At 40.5% G+C, this 15,111-nt stretch overlaps 2 protein-coding genes across 5 annotated transcripts; both read left to right on the top strand.

Moving 5' to 3' along the window:
- The first annotated feature begins 648 nt into the window (after window positions 1-648).
- Window positions 649-5,152, top strand: LOC120746942 (gastrula zinc finger protein XlCGF8.2DB-like). Of its 4 annotated transcripts, none has more exons than XM_040052528.1 (3): window positions 649-668; window positions 1,657-1,842; window positions 3,274-5,152. In XM_040052528.1, the coding sequence occupies exon 3, from the start codon at window positions 3,309-3,311 to the stop codon at window positions 4,425-4,427; it is 1,119 nt and encodes a 372-aa protein (XP_039908462.1). In that variant the 5' UTR covers window positions 649-668; window positions 1,657-1,842; window positions 3,274-3,308; the 3' UTR covers window positions 4,428-5,152. The 4 variants fall into 4 exon arrangements, with proteins under 4 accessions (XP_039908462.1, XP_039908458.1, XP_039908460.1 ...); XM_040052524.1 differs by lacking the exon at window positions 649-668 and adding an exon at window positions 677-797; XM_040052526.1 differs by lacking the exon at window positions 649-668 and adding an exon at window positions 694-713.
- A 2,695-nt stretch (window positions 5,153-7,847) lies between these two features.
- Window positions 7,848-14,510, top strand: LOC120746935 (zinc finger protein 761-like). Its single transcript, XM_040052504.1, has 4 exons — window positions 7,848-8,455; window positions 9,736-9,841; window positions 10,908-11,588; window positions 13,294-14,510. The coding sequence occupies exons 2-4, from the start codon at window positions 9,824-9,826 to the stop codon at window positions 13,909-13,911; spliced, it is 1,317 nt and encodes a 438-aa protein (XP_039908438.1). The 5' UTR covers window positions 7,848-8,455; window positions 9,736-9,823; the 3' UTR covers window positions 13,912-14,510.
- The last annotated feature ends 601 nt before the right edge of the window (window positions 14,511-15,111 follow it).

The following is a 15,111-nucleotide window of genomic DNA, read 5'->3' on the forward strand; positions in this document are numbered from 1 at the left end:
TAAAGCGCTTTGGGGTCCTTAGGGACTAGTAAAGCGCTATATAAACACAGGCCATTTACCATTTATCTTTAAAATTACGGAGCGAATAATAAATGACAAATTAATGTGTTATATAGAAAATAAAGGATACATATCTAAACATCAAAGTGGTTTCAGAAGAGGGAGAAATACAATGGATAAAGAAAGGAGGGGACGATGCTTGTAATAAAATTCAAAGGAGAGCAGGAGAAATGAAGAGCACAGTTTGGAGTAGGCGCTAGGAGGTGGTCATGTCTAGAATAAGGTTTGGACATACTGGTTTGAACACAAAACTATTCATGACAGGGAAACATGATGCAGGGAAACGTGATCACTGCAGAGAAGGGTGAACTATAGAACGTGTTAGATTACACTGTCAGAAATATCAGGTGGAGAGAAGGTAACTGATCCAAAACCTCAGTAACATAAAAATTAAACTGGATCTCATTGATTTACTGCAAAAGGACTCAAGACGTGAGTGTTATCAGGCCCTATTCCACTTTTTAAAAGAGAGTAAACATTTGGGGAGGGCTTGAGGGTCGACACTCCATACCAGTTGGTGGCAGTAACGCACCATTTTATTGTTTGCAAACCGCCAATAAAACTTAAGAAGAAGAAGAAGAAGCAGGGGAGGAGACGAAGAAGAAGAGGTGTGCGTACTGTGCTCTTTGCTGTGTCTTGCCACAGTTTTAAAAGTAGGGCACTTTTTAAAGAACCCGTATCAAAGTATTGTGGCGACGCCTCGTGTTTAATGTAATTGATGAACGGCGTGTTGTGAGGTGTGTATTGCAGCTGCGAAGATGAACGTTCGTTCTCCTGTTATGCTGGGCTCACACTGTGCGATTTTTGGCCCATTTTGAGCCAATTTTTGAGTCGTGCGACCGTTTTGTCGATCGGCCCGGTTTTGGCCTTCATCGTGCGTCGTGTATCGTGTAGTATACGTGGGGGTAACGAGAAGCGATTAACACCTCCGAGCAGCTCCCGGACATAAATCGCTTGCTCGGGAGGGTGTCACCGCAGCTTCTCGCACTGCGCACGCGCAAACACAACCGTGAAAATAGTTGGATTTACATTGCTGCTCAAACACAGCTGCCTGATCATGTTTTTCATTAGCAATTTAGCAAAGTTGATGGTGGTGGTGTGCGTGTCTGTGTGAGTGAGTGAAAGACAGAGAGGGAGAGCGAGCGACAGAATTTCTGTTATAACCTTAATTTTATGGACGCACAGTGTGAGCACTCGGGTCGCATCAGAGCATCGGGCCGTATAGTGTCGTGACCTATGAACTTCTAACCCCTGCGAGTCAATCGTGCAGTTCGAGCAGAAGCTGAATAATGCGACTGAAAAAATCGCAGTGTGTCTGCCCAGCTTTAGGTTACAGCTGGTAGGAAGGTGCGTTCAGTGTGTCTTTGTAAATTTAAGTTTCCATGTCAAACGAGATAAAAGAGTTATTTCTGGATGCGCACTTATTTGCTGAGTTTGGTAAAAAGAAAAGAAAAGAAAAGAAAAAAGTGTTTTTGTAAACAACGTGATGATTTAAGTCATTTAATCTTTACAGAATATGTGAGCGAGGCTAAAAGAGCAATATTTTTATGTTTAGTAAACTGACGTTTCTAAATGTAACTGCTTTTATTTTATTAGTTCTGACGAGGACAGCTGAGTGATGTTGTTGGTGAGCTTGGATTAAATCATCTCTAAACAAAGAACTTGTCCTCGTGGTGACTGACTTGGGGAGTGGAGGTCAGTGAGCCCATTGTCTCTGCTGGTCCGACTCCAACTACAAAGCCGGCCCGCTCGCCCCCTCCTGAGTCTGAGAGGAGATCCAGAGTAAGTCAGTTATAACTACACTGGTTGCTTAACTTCATCATTTTCTACAGGGTCTCTCTCTCTTAGCTCACTTTGGTTTGATTTCTGCCTTCTGTTTAGCCTCTCTGTCTGTCTGCCTCAGGAACTTAATGTTTTATCATTTGAGTTACACTCTTTGTTTCCCTTCATATGAAGGTGATGTCTGTGGAGTGATCATGACTTCATTAAAAAGTCCTCTGTTTTCCTTTTCCACTTCTCTTTCATATTCTTTCTGTTCTTGTGTAAGCTGCTAACTCTTGTGATGGACATTTCTTTATTTTATGTGTTGATCATATGTTTTGACAAAATGACTTTAGTAATATCTATAGTATATTTTGTGTGACTTTGTTCTACATGTAGGAAAACATCAAATATGTATTTCACAGGTTATTCCACACACAGATGGGTATTGTGAGTGAGTTGGACTGACACTCCCAGGCACCATGAGACATTAGGCAGTAGAGGTGGGAATCACCATACAACTCACGATACGATATTATTGCAATTTTTTAAAATATTTTGCGATATTCAGATTCTGTACATAAAGGTAAACTTTATCAATATTCATTTTATCTAATAACAAAGTCTCGCACTCAGTCTTTCTCTCATTTCAGTTTTATTGTTGACAAACTGAACGGTTTGTATTACAGTCTAGTCCAACTTAACTGAATGCAACCATCTGGTACAATTATAGCTATTCTGAACTATGCAATTTATGAAAACTATGCAGCCCCTTCAGCAGCTGAAGAATTTGAAAGTAAATTAAAACAAAATATAATTTAACATTAAATAAAAAAGTTTTAAACTTAATTAAAATAAAACATGTCTTAAATTAAAATAAGTAAACTGTCATGTTTATTGCTGCCCAAAAACAAGTTAAACACATTTGGACAGTGAAGGAATGTCAGGATTCCTGCTCAGAAAAAGGATCAACATGAAGTCAGATCATGTTCCAGTCCACGAAAAAATTGTGTGTAACAAAATATCGATTTCTGTTGTCCCTGTATCGATACATTATTAGCAAACAAAATATCATGGTACTACACAGTATCGATTTTTTCCCCCACCCCTATTAGGCAGATAGTGAGACTCCTCCTCCTTATCTCCAGGGAGGAGGTGTTGAGATGAAAATATTTGAAGTGCCTCAATTTTATGCTTTATATGAACTAAAATGCCATATAACCGAATAGTGTAGTATTAAGTGGACATGGCCCTGAAAAATAAAGACATTAGACTACGTGTCCTTGGGGGGTAGAAAGCTGTAGACCAGCGGTCCCCAACCTTTTTTGCACCACGGACCGGTTTATGTCTGACAATATTTTCACGGACGGCTTTGTGAGGTAAGAGGGGGCACTTGTGGATGAGCTGAAGGTATAGACCTGATGTCACTGTTTGGGTTCTTTGTCATTACAGGAGAAAGAAGTGAAAGCAGGCCGAAACCTCAGCACATGGATGACATCAACCAAAAACATCCAGCACCAGCAAGTAAAGATGAGCCAGCGGCGATCCCTGTGGAAAAGACTTTTCCTGCTATGAAGCAGATCAGAAGACGCAAGCGCGCCAACAGGGAGGACAGAAGCTTGACCTGTGATCAGTGTGGAAAGTCTTTTACTCAGAAAGGTCACTTGAAAGCACATCAGCTGATCCACACCGGTGTGAAACCATTCAGCTGTGATCAATGTGGGAAGACCTTTGCTCTGAGATGGAGCTTAAAATTACATCAGGTCATCCACACTGGATTTAAAGCTTTCAACTGTGATCAGTGTGAAAAGTCTTTTACTCTGAGATGCACCTTAAAAAGACATCAGCTGATCCACACCGGTGTGAAGCCATTCAGCTGTGATCAATGTGGAAAGACCTTTACTCTAAGATGCAACTTAAAAAAACATCAGCTACTCCACACCGGTGTGAAACCATTCAGCTGTGATCAGTGTGGGATGTCTTTTACTCGAAAAGGTCACTTAAAGAGACATTATATGATCCATGTTGGAGGTAAATCATTTATCTGTGATCTGTGTGGAAAGGCTTTTACGGATAGAGATCACTTAGAGAGACATCAGGGCATCCACAGTGAAGTTAAACCTTTCACCTGTGATCAGTGTGGAAATTCTTTTACTCAGAAGAGCAACTTAAAAGCACATCAGCTCATCCACAGTGGATATAAACCGTTTGGCTGTGATCAGTGTGGAAAGGCTTTTACTTCTATGACTGGCTTGAACTCACATCACCTCATCCACTCTGGAGTTAAATCATTTGTATGTGGTGACTGTGGAAAGGCTTTTACTCGTATGACTGGCTTAAAATCACATCAGCGCACCCACTCTGGAGTTAAATCATTTGTATGTGATCAGTGTGGAAAGTCTTTCATCCATTACAAAAGTGTATGGAGCCATCAAAAGACCCACAAAGTGTCCTCCTGTGAGAAAAGTGGCAGACCAATGGGACATTACCCTGACAGGGTTCATTTGAACACAGTGGGAGAAACAGGGGATCTGAACAAAAGTTCTTCTGGATGCTGCGTCAAACTTAAAAAGCTTGAGATCAGGCTTCACAGAATTCAGCTTTAATTTCCTGAGAAAGTCAGAGCTTCACTGTCTTTGTAGATCTAGTGAAAACATGAAAGGGTGCAAAAAGAGGCACTGTGGTACTGCATGATGAAGTCAGAAGTGACAGAGAAGTATGTGAGCGTGGTTCAGGACATGTTTGTGTGGTAGCAATGACTACCACACATACTTGGGTTGAAGGTGGGGGCAGGATTACATCAATTCTGAGCCCCTTCTTCCTTTTTCAAAGAGAGGGCAATACTCAGGAAAGGATGATGACAATAGAGCTGCAAGACAGAATGGAAAGAAAAAGAGTTTAAGAGAAGATCATGAATGTTGTGAAGCGATCGAGCCGCGATTACAAAATCTTAGCTTATGGAGTTAGTTATCCCAACACAAGTTTAGCAAGTTAAACTTCACTGGCTGTGTCCACAAACAGCATGCAGAGCCAACATTACTCCCATCATCTGATCACAAGAAAAGCAAAATGTCAGAAGAGTTCACCTTCTGGGACAAACTGTCAGACCTGTTACTGTTTATTTGGCTGTTCATTGTGAGGTAATTATCAGTGTCAGTGCTGTGCCACTTCTGTTGTAACTCACAGGAAATGTGTTTTAAATGGGCTCTATTGTCACAAAACACGGAGTGTACAGGTAACAGAACCCCAAAAGCATACTCAGTACACCCAAGCTCAGAACTATGTACAAGTTTTATATAACTGAGGAATCTTCTAACACAGCTAAGGGAACCAAAAAGTAAGGCTCATGCCGCGGGGCGGGGGGGGACGAGGTAATGCGTAAAGTTTTCAGTGGTCTGTTTTCTTACAGGATGTGAGTGTGTTTTGCTCCATGAAGACACAAACCTACATTTTTTTGTTATTTTGCAGTAAAAATATTTTTATTGTAAGTCATATATTTTCGTCATTTTATCCAGGCAGGATGTAAAAGATTAAATGAATCCTATGAAAAATAAAATGTAGAAAGATGTGACGTATCTTTCAGTTTTTTTTCTGAATAATTACACACTGCTTAAAATTAATTGTAGTATAATTATTTGTTTATTTCTTCCTCTGTAAGAAACTGACTTGCTGTCCCTTTGTTCCCGTGTACCTAAGTAATTGTGGGTAATATCTTGATGCATGCTCAATCATCCAGGTAAGGAAATCCCAGAAGTTGATTCTGTTCATCTGGACGTAGCGTTTTCAGTGGGACAAACATTTCGTAACTCATCCCAGAGACTTCTTCAGTCTCAGCTGACTGCAGGTTTCTCCAATCTTATGAACACTACATTTGCATAATGAATAATGAAGGCTGTTAATCATTAGCATGCAAAGTGTCATGAACACTGATCACTAAATCCACTATTGGAGTGTACATTGTCCGCTCCATTTCTAGCTGAATGCATCACATTTACTTCTTCACATTTTGTACCAGAAGATTTACCAGCCTTTAGAAGACAGTGGTCCCGAACCAGAAATGGTAAAGTCGCTGTGTATAAGAGCAAGGATATTTTATACAGTGGCTTGCAAAAGTATTCGGCCCCCTTGAACTTTTCCACATCTTGTCACATTACAGCCACAAACATGAATCAATTTGATTGGAATTCCCCTTCCCCCGCCACACACACATAAAACATATATTAACATAAAAGTGTTGTCGGAACCACACTGAATTTCCCCAAAAACACAAACACACACACATATGAAGAGAGAGAGAGTGTGCATTGTATGCAAACAGCTACCAAACAGCCTTCATCATTCGTCATACAATGAGAACAGGACAAATCAACAATTGACACTGACTAATTAATATTAAAATCTGTAACATAACATATTGTTTTGAGTTTAGTCTGTTGCTGTTGCTATTTTTACCATTTCTTCTTGGAGCAACTGTAACCCACATTATTTCCTTAGGGATTAATAAAGTATTCTGACTCTGATTGTTTCAGGATGACCTGCCATTATCCAATCACACGTCTGCTTACCTGTAGCTCGTTTCTCCTCCTCTTCTTATCTGTTTTTTCTAAACTGATCACCTGATGGCTTTGAACTTTTCTTGTACATCTTCCATTGGTTTTAATTTTGCACTCCAGTATGAACACCCATCCCTCAACTCGAGGATCACCACAACTTAACCTAACAGACCTACACCTTAGTTCACAGATTCACTTTGTGTAGGTTTTATTTCTGGGATTTCACACAACCCAGGATTCAAATCATGAATACATAATGGGCTTGGATTTACATCATTATGAATGAAATGTGCTCTATCTGGAAGCAGCCGGCCCCGCCCCTTTCGACGGGTTGTGTGTGAGACTTTAAATCATCAAACTGTAAATTATACATTTTAAATTGTTATTGATCCTTTACCCCGAGTCCTAAAGTGTATATTTATTTTCTTACTCTTACATTTATTGTTTGTTTACTTGCACTGCTGTAACTGGAGCCTCGTCGTCTCGTCTCTCTGGACTGTCTGTAGCGGAGATGACAATAAAGTTCACTTTGACTTCAGCAGCGAGCAGGAGCACCGAGGAAAAACATGGGTGCAAATTATAAATCTGTATCATGATGTCTGGTGTTTTCGTGTTTGTTGGTTTGTTTTTATTTTGTTTTTATTTTGCGAGTTGGTTATTAGATGCTGCTCCATCCGGTCAGAGAATCCCCCGCCGCCCCGCCCTCTCCTCCCTGTGCCGCAAGCAGCAGGCGCACCTCGCAAACGGAGGGCGCCCTTACTCCCAGCAAATGGGCGACAGAAAACCGATTGGTGCCTATGCCATTCCCAATATGCGCTGGCTGATGTTGGAGCAGCATGAGTACGAGCAATTATTTATTTATTTATTTATTTATTTATTTTTGCCGATGCCCACTAGGGCAACCGCCCGTGTCGCCCGTATCAAAAACCGCTACTGGTTACAGTGATGGTTCATGTACTTCATATAAAAGCAGACCAAACAGATGTGCAGGTGACTTCGGGTCACTTCAGACAGGGTCAGTGAATGTCTCATTCAAAAAAAACTGTGGGGAATGAAATGGGATAGTCCTTAATTAATACGTTTAAGCCTCTGGAAATAGGGGCTGTGTTTGAAGTAAATTAAACATCTGCACTTGATTGGAAATCCGCTGTGGTTTTGTACAGAGGCTAAACTGGTGTATGTGTTCATAATTTGTAAACTGAAGATGATTAATCTCAGAAATCATGACACAATATGGAGCCCGCATAAGCTGCATTTACCCGTCCTGTAGTAACTCAGTATCAGATCGATGCTGTTGCGACTTTCATCCATAAATAAAGCCGCGGCCGGCTGAGTTGGTTGTGTCCCTGTGACGCGCCTCCAATAATCCATAATGAGTCGGACTTGTACTTTGCGCATTTATTTTAAGAACAAAACAAAAACAAACGTTTGCGCTTTCAATCAATTTACAAATAGCGCATGGATTAACTGGTGTGCCAAAAAATGACGCTCAACAGAAAAGTTTGCCCACATTCACTCACCCAACACACCTGCTGCGAACACCGACATCAGGTAAATAGACTGTGACCACACCCACATGCCATCACCTAAGACGCAGTTAAAGCTATACACCTGTGCCACCATAACAAATAAGCAAAACATAAACATTGACTTTGGGTCTTACAGATGCCAAAGCTGTTACGACTCTGCTAATCACGGTTCAATCAAGTTCACTTCTCCATCCCTGAGGGATCCTCTTGGTCATACCGTATTTTAATAAGAAGAATCGGATTTGATATTCTCCGCATGCTCATTGGATAGGAGCCTGTCAATCACAAATTATTAGCCAATGAGCAAGCCGTTTCACAGCCAGATCCGTGCTTCCAAAGTTACGTGGGTTTTCTATCACCAAGATGGCGACCGCGGAAACGCTCGTCCCGATGCTTTCAAACGACTTCAGAAAACAGCGCGTGGCGTCACCTGTAGCTACGATCGCACCTGACGACCGCGTGAACCACGTGGGTCTCTGCTCCGTTTCCTGTGTTTGGAAAGAGTTGCAGCTTCATCGCGGAGTTTCTCTCGGTTTGTGGGCTCATCTAAAGGTAAGCACCGAGCTAACTTTACTGTGAGTTCAGTTCATGTTGAGTTTAGCTCCTGAATGAGGTCTTCTGCTGCTCTCCTCGGTGTCTGTTCACAGTTTATTGTGAACACGTTGAGAGAAGAGTGAGAGAGTGTTTGGAGAAAAACACCAACTAATCATTAGCTCAGCATGCTGGGAGAAGTTGGAGCAGAAAAGTCTTTTCATTGTCCCTGCAGCTGTTTTTCTGCCTGCACCAAACCTCTACAGCCTCATTTCTATTTGAAGTGATAACAGGAAATGGATGAGAGCGATCTGCTGCAGTATCAGGGTCACAATAAACTTTATTGTCCAGCTGCTGTGGATGAACACATGAGAGGAAGTGAACTCCTAAAATGATCTGCAGACAGCAGTGAGAGTGATGAGGAGAGAATAGAGATACCAGTAACAACACATAAGACAAAACACAAACTGCAGGAGACAAAAAGAAAGACATGCACCGGTGACTGCGGTCTGTGTGTTGAGGCCTGGAGAAAATTAGGCTTAAGCTGAAATTGGGGAACTCGGCTATCTATACTCCAAAAGCCAGGGAGGTTGTTTGCAGGGGAGTTACTAAATTTTTAAAACCCAACTTGGAAATATCACATTTTTACTTGATAGCAGCAGGTGTTAAAATTATTGGTCATATTTTGTGGCAGGATGCCTAAATAACATTAAATGTTTAAATGTGTCCATTTTAAAGTTTGAGAGCTCTACTGGACAGCTGTGAGGTTACAAATGAAGAGCGTGTTATGTGCAACAATGTAGCAATTTTACTGTTACACTTTGATTGTCTTTACAGACTTGTCATCTGCATTGTATCACCGTCTGATAAGGTCGCTTATTAGAGTATTGTGCACTCATAGGGGTCATTTTGATGCCCGATATGCCTGTTTTTGTGAGCATGTACAGAGCTAGGAGTAAAAGCCCAGCTTAAGAGGAAGCTGATATTCACTGTTTCTATGTAGCTAGCTACACAAATCTGGTTAATGTTTGCAAACATGCTGTCTTTTAGGCTATATCAGAATCAGAAAGACTTTATTTATCCCCAAAGAGCAATTAATAAAGCCTCACATAGAAGCTGCAACTCCACTGAGCATGTGCATGTGTTTGTGCATGTCCGCCAGACTCAGGGAGATGCACCAATGTGCTATGGGAGGGGTGAGATGGGACAGAAGTATTGTAGTATTGTAGTGTAGTATTCTCTCTCTTTGTAGTCCCTCTCAGTAGTCTCGTTGTCTAATAAAAATCTGTTCTTTGTCCCAGCTGATCAGCAGGAGGAGAAGAGTCTGACGGAGCAGCAGAGAAAGATTTTCAGCTATTTGGTCTCAGCTGACTCACTACAAAGGAAACAATGAGTTTCACAGAAAAGGTGAGAAAAATATCAGTTTCTCTGTTGGTGAATCTGGGTGCACTTCATCGGCTCCCAAATCTAAACTGGGAGCTGGTTCCACATCGGCTGCTGTGTGTTAGCCCCAGGCTACACATTCATACCTATATGTTACGTTTCGGTGTTGTCAGTGTTTTGTTTTTTGCGTGACTGTCATGTAACATAACACAGACTTTCAAAGTAAAACAGGAAATACATGACAGTCACGCAAAAAAACAAAACACTGACAACACCGAAACGTAACACTATACAAACAAGAATCAAGTTAATAGATGAAATAAGAAGATCACACATTAACAGGACACTAAAATAGCAGATTAAGAAAATTGAAATTCATATTAAACCCCCAAATTTTAAATGTAATAATTTCCCATTTAAACATAATCTGATCTACAAACATCTCAGAGTGACAGCCCTGGTCTTTATGAGAAATACTGTGAAGTCTTTAAAGCTCCCATTTCGACAATATCATAGGATTAAAACAGTGGAGTGCCACCCAACAGCTCTCAGCTGATCAGCAATGAAATATGATTAGAAGTAGAGAAAATAAACAGGATAGTAGCTGGATACGTTTTCATGGTCCAGTATTGTTCTGATTTTCTTTTTCCCCTCCCTCTGGCAGTCAGGTAATTTTCTGGGTATTGAGATTGAGTTTGTAGCATCGTGATAATCCTGCTTTAATCAGCTTCACTCTACTAATTACTGCTTGTTCTGGGTGGGGATGAGAAACATAAGAGAGATGATATTTACCACTTTTAGTTGCTTCTTTGTCATAAGGGGTCTGGTATAGTTTTAATTAATATCTCAATCTAAACACTAGGTATAGCCATTTACAGATATTCTAATGGTTAAGTTATGGAAAAATGAATAATTGATAGTAAAGTATGCTCCTGTCACCAGAAGGTTGGGGTAATCCACAAGGTATTTGGCAACTGCCATGATTCAACATCAGGTTTAAAGCTCGTGTTAATGGAGGAAGTTTGAAGGTTGAGTTTGTTCCACGACTGCATTTCACTCACTGCCTCTGTTTGTATCTCTGTCACTGCAGGACCAACATGGAGCGAGAAGTCAGCGCTCTCAGGAGGCCGACAAACCTCACAGAAGAAAGGGAGAGAAAACATACAGCTGTGACGATTGTGGGAAAGGTTTTACCTGGAAGGTCTCATTAAAAAAACATCAAGTCATTCACACTGGAGAGAGACCGTTTAGCTGTGACTTGTGTGGGAAGTCTTTTAGACAGCCTGGAAGTTTAAAAAGACACCTACTCATTCATAGTGGAGTTAAAAAACATACTTGCAATCAGTGTGGGAAGTGTTTCTCTCGGAAAGAAGGGTTGGAAGAGCACAAACGTATCCACAGTGGCGTTAAACAGTACAGCTGTGATCAGTGTGGTAAAGTCTTTGCTCACCGTAGCGGCTTATGGACTCATCAAGTTGCCCACTCTGGAATTAAGGCATACAGCTGTGAGGTTTGTGGAAAAACCTTCAGCCAAGTAGGGCACCGAAATGCACACCTACGCATTCACACCAAAGAGGATGTGTACTACTGTGAACAGTGTGGAAAAGTGTTTATGACAAACAGAGACTTAAAAATCCACAAATTCACTCACACTGGAGAGAGACCTTATAAATGTGACGTGTGCGATAAGGCTTTTAAAGATCCAAGTTCCCTCAAAGCGCACCAACAGATCCACACCAGGAAGAAACTCTACAAGTGCAGTTACTGCGAGGTATGTGTTTACATTTTTATCTTGTAGTTTTAGTGTTTGAACAACTCTGCTTATTAAATTTTGTTACAATATTAGCAACTATGCTGTATGTACAGGAGATTCATCACATTTCAATATCATTTTTTGTTTTGTTTCTTTCATGATTAGGTCAAAAAAATAAACCTTTATGTCACTGTATTATTTAATGGCACTTTCATGGTATTAAAAGATTATTTCTGTAAAAATGTGGCTGTATGTGAGTTTACAGTTACTCATTTTCTGTCTGGTCTACATAGAATAAAAAGAATTGTAGTGTCATTATAAAGATATAAGACTTAAAAAACAACCACAACTAAATAGTCTACTCTCAAGTAGGCTGTTTGCCTGTGATGCCACTGCTGGTTGTTAACATTAATGTTTTCATAACACTTCCATTACAGCTGGTAAGTGGGCCTTAGAAACTATCCACACCTAAACTTTTGAGGCACAAATTCTTCTGTCTCCGTTCAAAACACATTTTAGTTATCTTTGACGCACCTGAGGGATTTACTATGAGGGAATTTCAACCACTGTCAGAGATCAAGTTTTCCGCTTCAGCTTCTGTACGAGGTCATATAAAAAATGTCAACCATAAAAAGATCCCCATGAGTGCCACCTAATCTAATCGAAGACATTGTCCGATGATGATAAAGTGGTGAAATATAAAGAAAATAAAAGTGTAACACTAAATTGCTACATAATTGTAAAAATATTAGATTAATATTGCAAAGAAACATTAAGTTTGTTATTTCAAGTGACAATTTTAGAGTAATGGTGCATTCACTGGTCGTGTGCGCATTCGCACCTCGAAGCACGTCCAAAGCGAACTGGTCACGCTTTAAAATATGCAATTTTCACGCCCGTGAAGCGGAAATGTGGGAGGAAGTAGTGCCAGACGGTATGTTTGCAAGATGGCAGCTGTCGATCTAGCATTTGAAGAGAGGGTCTCCCTTCTCTATTCACTGTGGAGAGCAGAGCAGCGGCGTAAAGGACGCTTTACACATTAGTCATTACAAAAATTTATTTGAGACAATATTAAGATGCTCAAACTGAAAAACATTAAACATGAATATATAAAATATAACTATTTACAGAGAGACAGGAATAAAAAGGACCCAGCTTAAAGTGGAAGAGCCTCAGGGAGAAGGAGGAGAAAAATAAGAACATTGTTTCTGCCCTGGAGGCTCCTGATTGGTTATCGCGGCGCGACTTGACGCTGGAGTTCAGATTTTTCCAACTCAAGCGGTAGACGCAATAAGCGGGAATGCACAAAATGCACCACACAAACTGCAGTGCGTATTTTACTTCGCGCTTCAAACGCATCAGCCAGGCTACTTTTTGCGCGAATCAGGCAGAAAAGTGTTTTTTGCAATGCAAATCTGCTTCTGAAGTTTCACGCGACCCCCAGTCGCGCTTCATCACGCTCCTCCATTGACTTTACATGTTAACCTGAAGCTCTGGTCGCGTCTAACGCGTTCGGTGTGAACGCAGTAGTTGAAAGTACATGAGTGTTATTGTTGTATTCTTTTTGGTATACCTACAATAACTATATTTTACTTTTTAGTTATCACTGACATAGTAAAATGTAACTGGACATTGGCAGAGATTCTCTTAATTTCAGGCAACCTTCAGGAAAAAGATTTTGAAGAAATTCCCTGACTCTGACTGTGTTTGTGTCTTTGTTTAGAAGCAGAGCGACACAGATGGATCCAGTTCTCAACCCTGTCATCACTGTGGTGGTGGGAAAGCGTTTCATTGTGACATTTGTGGAAAAACTTTCAATTGGCGAAGGAGCCCAAAAATACATCTACGTAGACACACTGGACACAAACTCAAGTACTGCAAAGAATGTGGGAAAGGCTTCCCCACAGCAGGCGAATTAAAGCGCCATGAACTCATTCACAGTGGCATTAAAACGAACCTCTGTGACCAGTGTGGCTCATCCTTCACCACTGCAGGTGAGCTTAAAGCTCATAAACGAGTCCACACAGGAGAGAAACCATACAAGTGCAGACACTGTGACAGAAGCTTCTCTCGTGCAAATACTCGTAATGATCATGAACGTACACACATTGAAGGAAACTTCATCTGTGACCAGTGTGACAAGAGCTTCAAGAATCTCAGTTCATACTCCAAACACAAACGATCGCACGCTGCAAATAAGCTATTTCAGTGTGACCAATGTGCAAAACCGTTCACTTCATTATCTGCTCTGACCAAACATCTGCATGATCATGCAGGACTAAAATCTTTGCTGCCATTGGATCACAACAAATCTGAACAGACAGAAAGAACCTCTTCCTGATCAGGCTCCACATAGTTCTGACTGTTTACCCCTGTAAAGAGTCAGCTAATGTCACACCTGGTTCTTATGACATAGCTATGACTTTTGGACTGGCAGTGATACTCTTTGTATTTAATAGGTGGCAACCATTGAAAACTACAGACATTCACCACCAACAGGAGGTGCCATATGGGTTTAGTGCTATTTGGACCAGGTGGTAGTCAGAGGCCCTGGCGTTCTGAGCTGTGGCATACATGACTAACCATGGGACCAGTATAATTTTAAATTTGAACTAGACCTGGGCTGTACTTCTGTGTAATACTTATTTACAGTGGTGGCCCGCAGAAGTAAAAGCCTTTGTCCCAACAATCAGTTTACTCCCTTCGAGCAAGTGCTTTGGCCACAGTGGGAAGGAAAAAGTCCCTTTTATGAAGGGAGCTGGGATGAAGAAGAGACATAAACATGCTGTGGAAGAGAACCAAAGATTAATGAAAGTTTTTCATTTTAAGATGGATGAGTTGCTCAGTGGAAACCAAATGTACCTACAAATAATCGAATCTAACCTGAACCTGAAGCCATTCGATATTTTATTTTGATAAATATGGCAGCACTGAGACTCATTTCCTGACTCGTTTTTTTTCAGTTAATTCAAATGATTTAATCTTTTAGTTTTTGTTTCTAATTTAGGCTCAGTTCGTTTCATGTAACCTTGCCCACATGTTAGTTTGTAGCTATATTTAATTAACTTTAAAGTTTGTCTTATTAAATGTTTCGGTGTGAAAAATAAAGAAATAATCTTATATTATCGTTACAGCCATTAGACCCATCCTACAATCCTACACTCAATCCTGCTTATGTTGGTGACTTTATTTCACTCAAGGTCACTTTAAATCACTCATACTGTAAACTGTAAAGCTGCTACGTTGGTCATTTTAAACCACTTCAAGGTCACTTTAAATCGCAATTCTAAATTGTAAAGTTAGACTGAAATTAACCTGTTTTTACCTCAAAGTGTATATTTACTCCCCTTACCTTAGTCTTATAGTGTATATTTATTCCTACTCTTCCTATATTAATTGTTGTTCTTTTTGCACTGAATGGAACTGGAGCCTCGTCGTCTCATCTCTATATACTGTACTGTATATAGCAGAGATGACAATAAAGTTTACTTTCGCTTTAAAACGAAAAACTATTTCAATGTCTTTTGCTCTATAAACGTGT

The sequence above is a fragment of the Simochromis diagramma genome, unplaced genomic scaffold (assembly GCF_900408965.1).
Source record: "Simochromis diagramma unplaced genomic scaffold, fSimDia1.1 OVJJ01000606.1, whole genome shotgun sequence".
NCBI classification, from domain to species: domain Eukaryota; kingdom Metazoa; phylum Chordata; class Actinopteri; order Cichliformes; family Cichlidae; genus Simochromis; species Simochromis diagramma.

What these genes read in the sequence shown, in the direction of transcription:
- LOC120746942 (XM_040052528.1), top strand. Translation starts at nt 3,309, where the DNA reads ATGGATGACATCAACCAAAAACATCCAGCACCAGCAAGTAAAGATGAG.
- LOC120746935 (XM_040052504.1), top strand. An exon ending in ACAAGTGCAGTTACTGCGAG is followed by an intron (nt 11,589 to 13,293) that starts GTATGTGTTTAC and finishes GTCTTTGTTTAG; the next exon opens with AAGCAGAGCGACACAGATGG.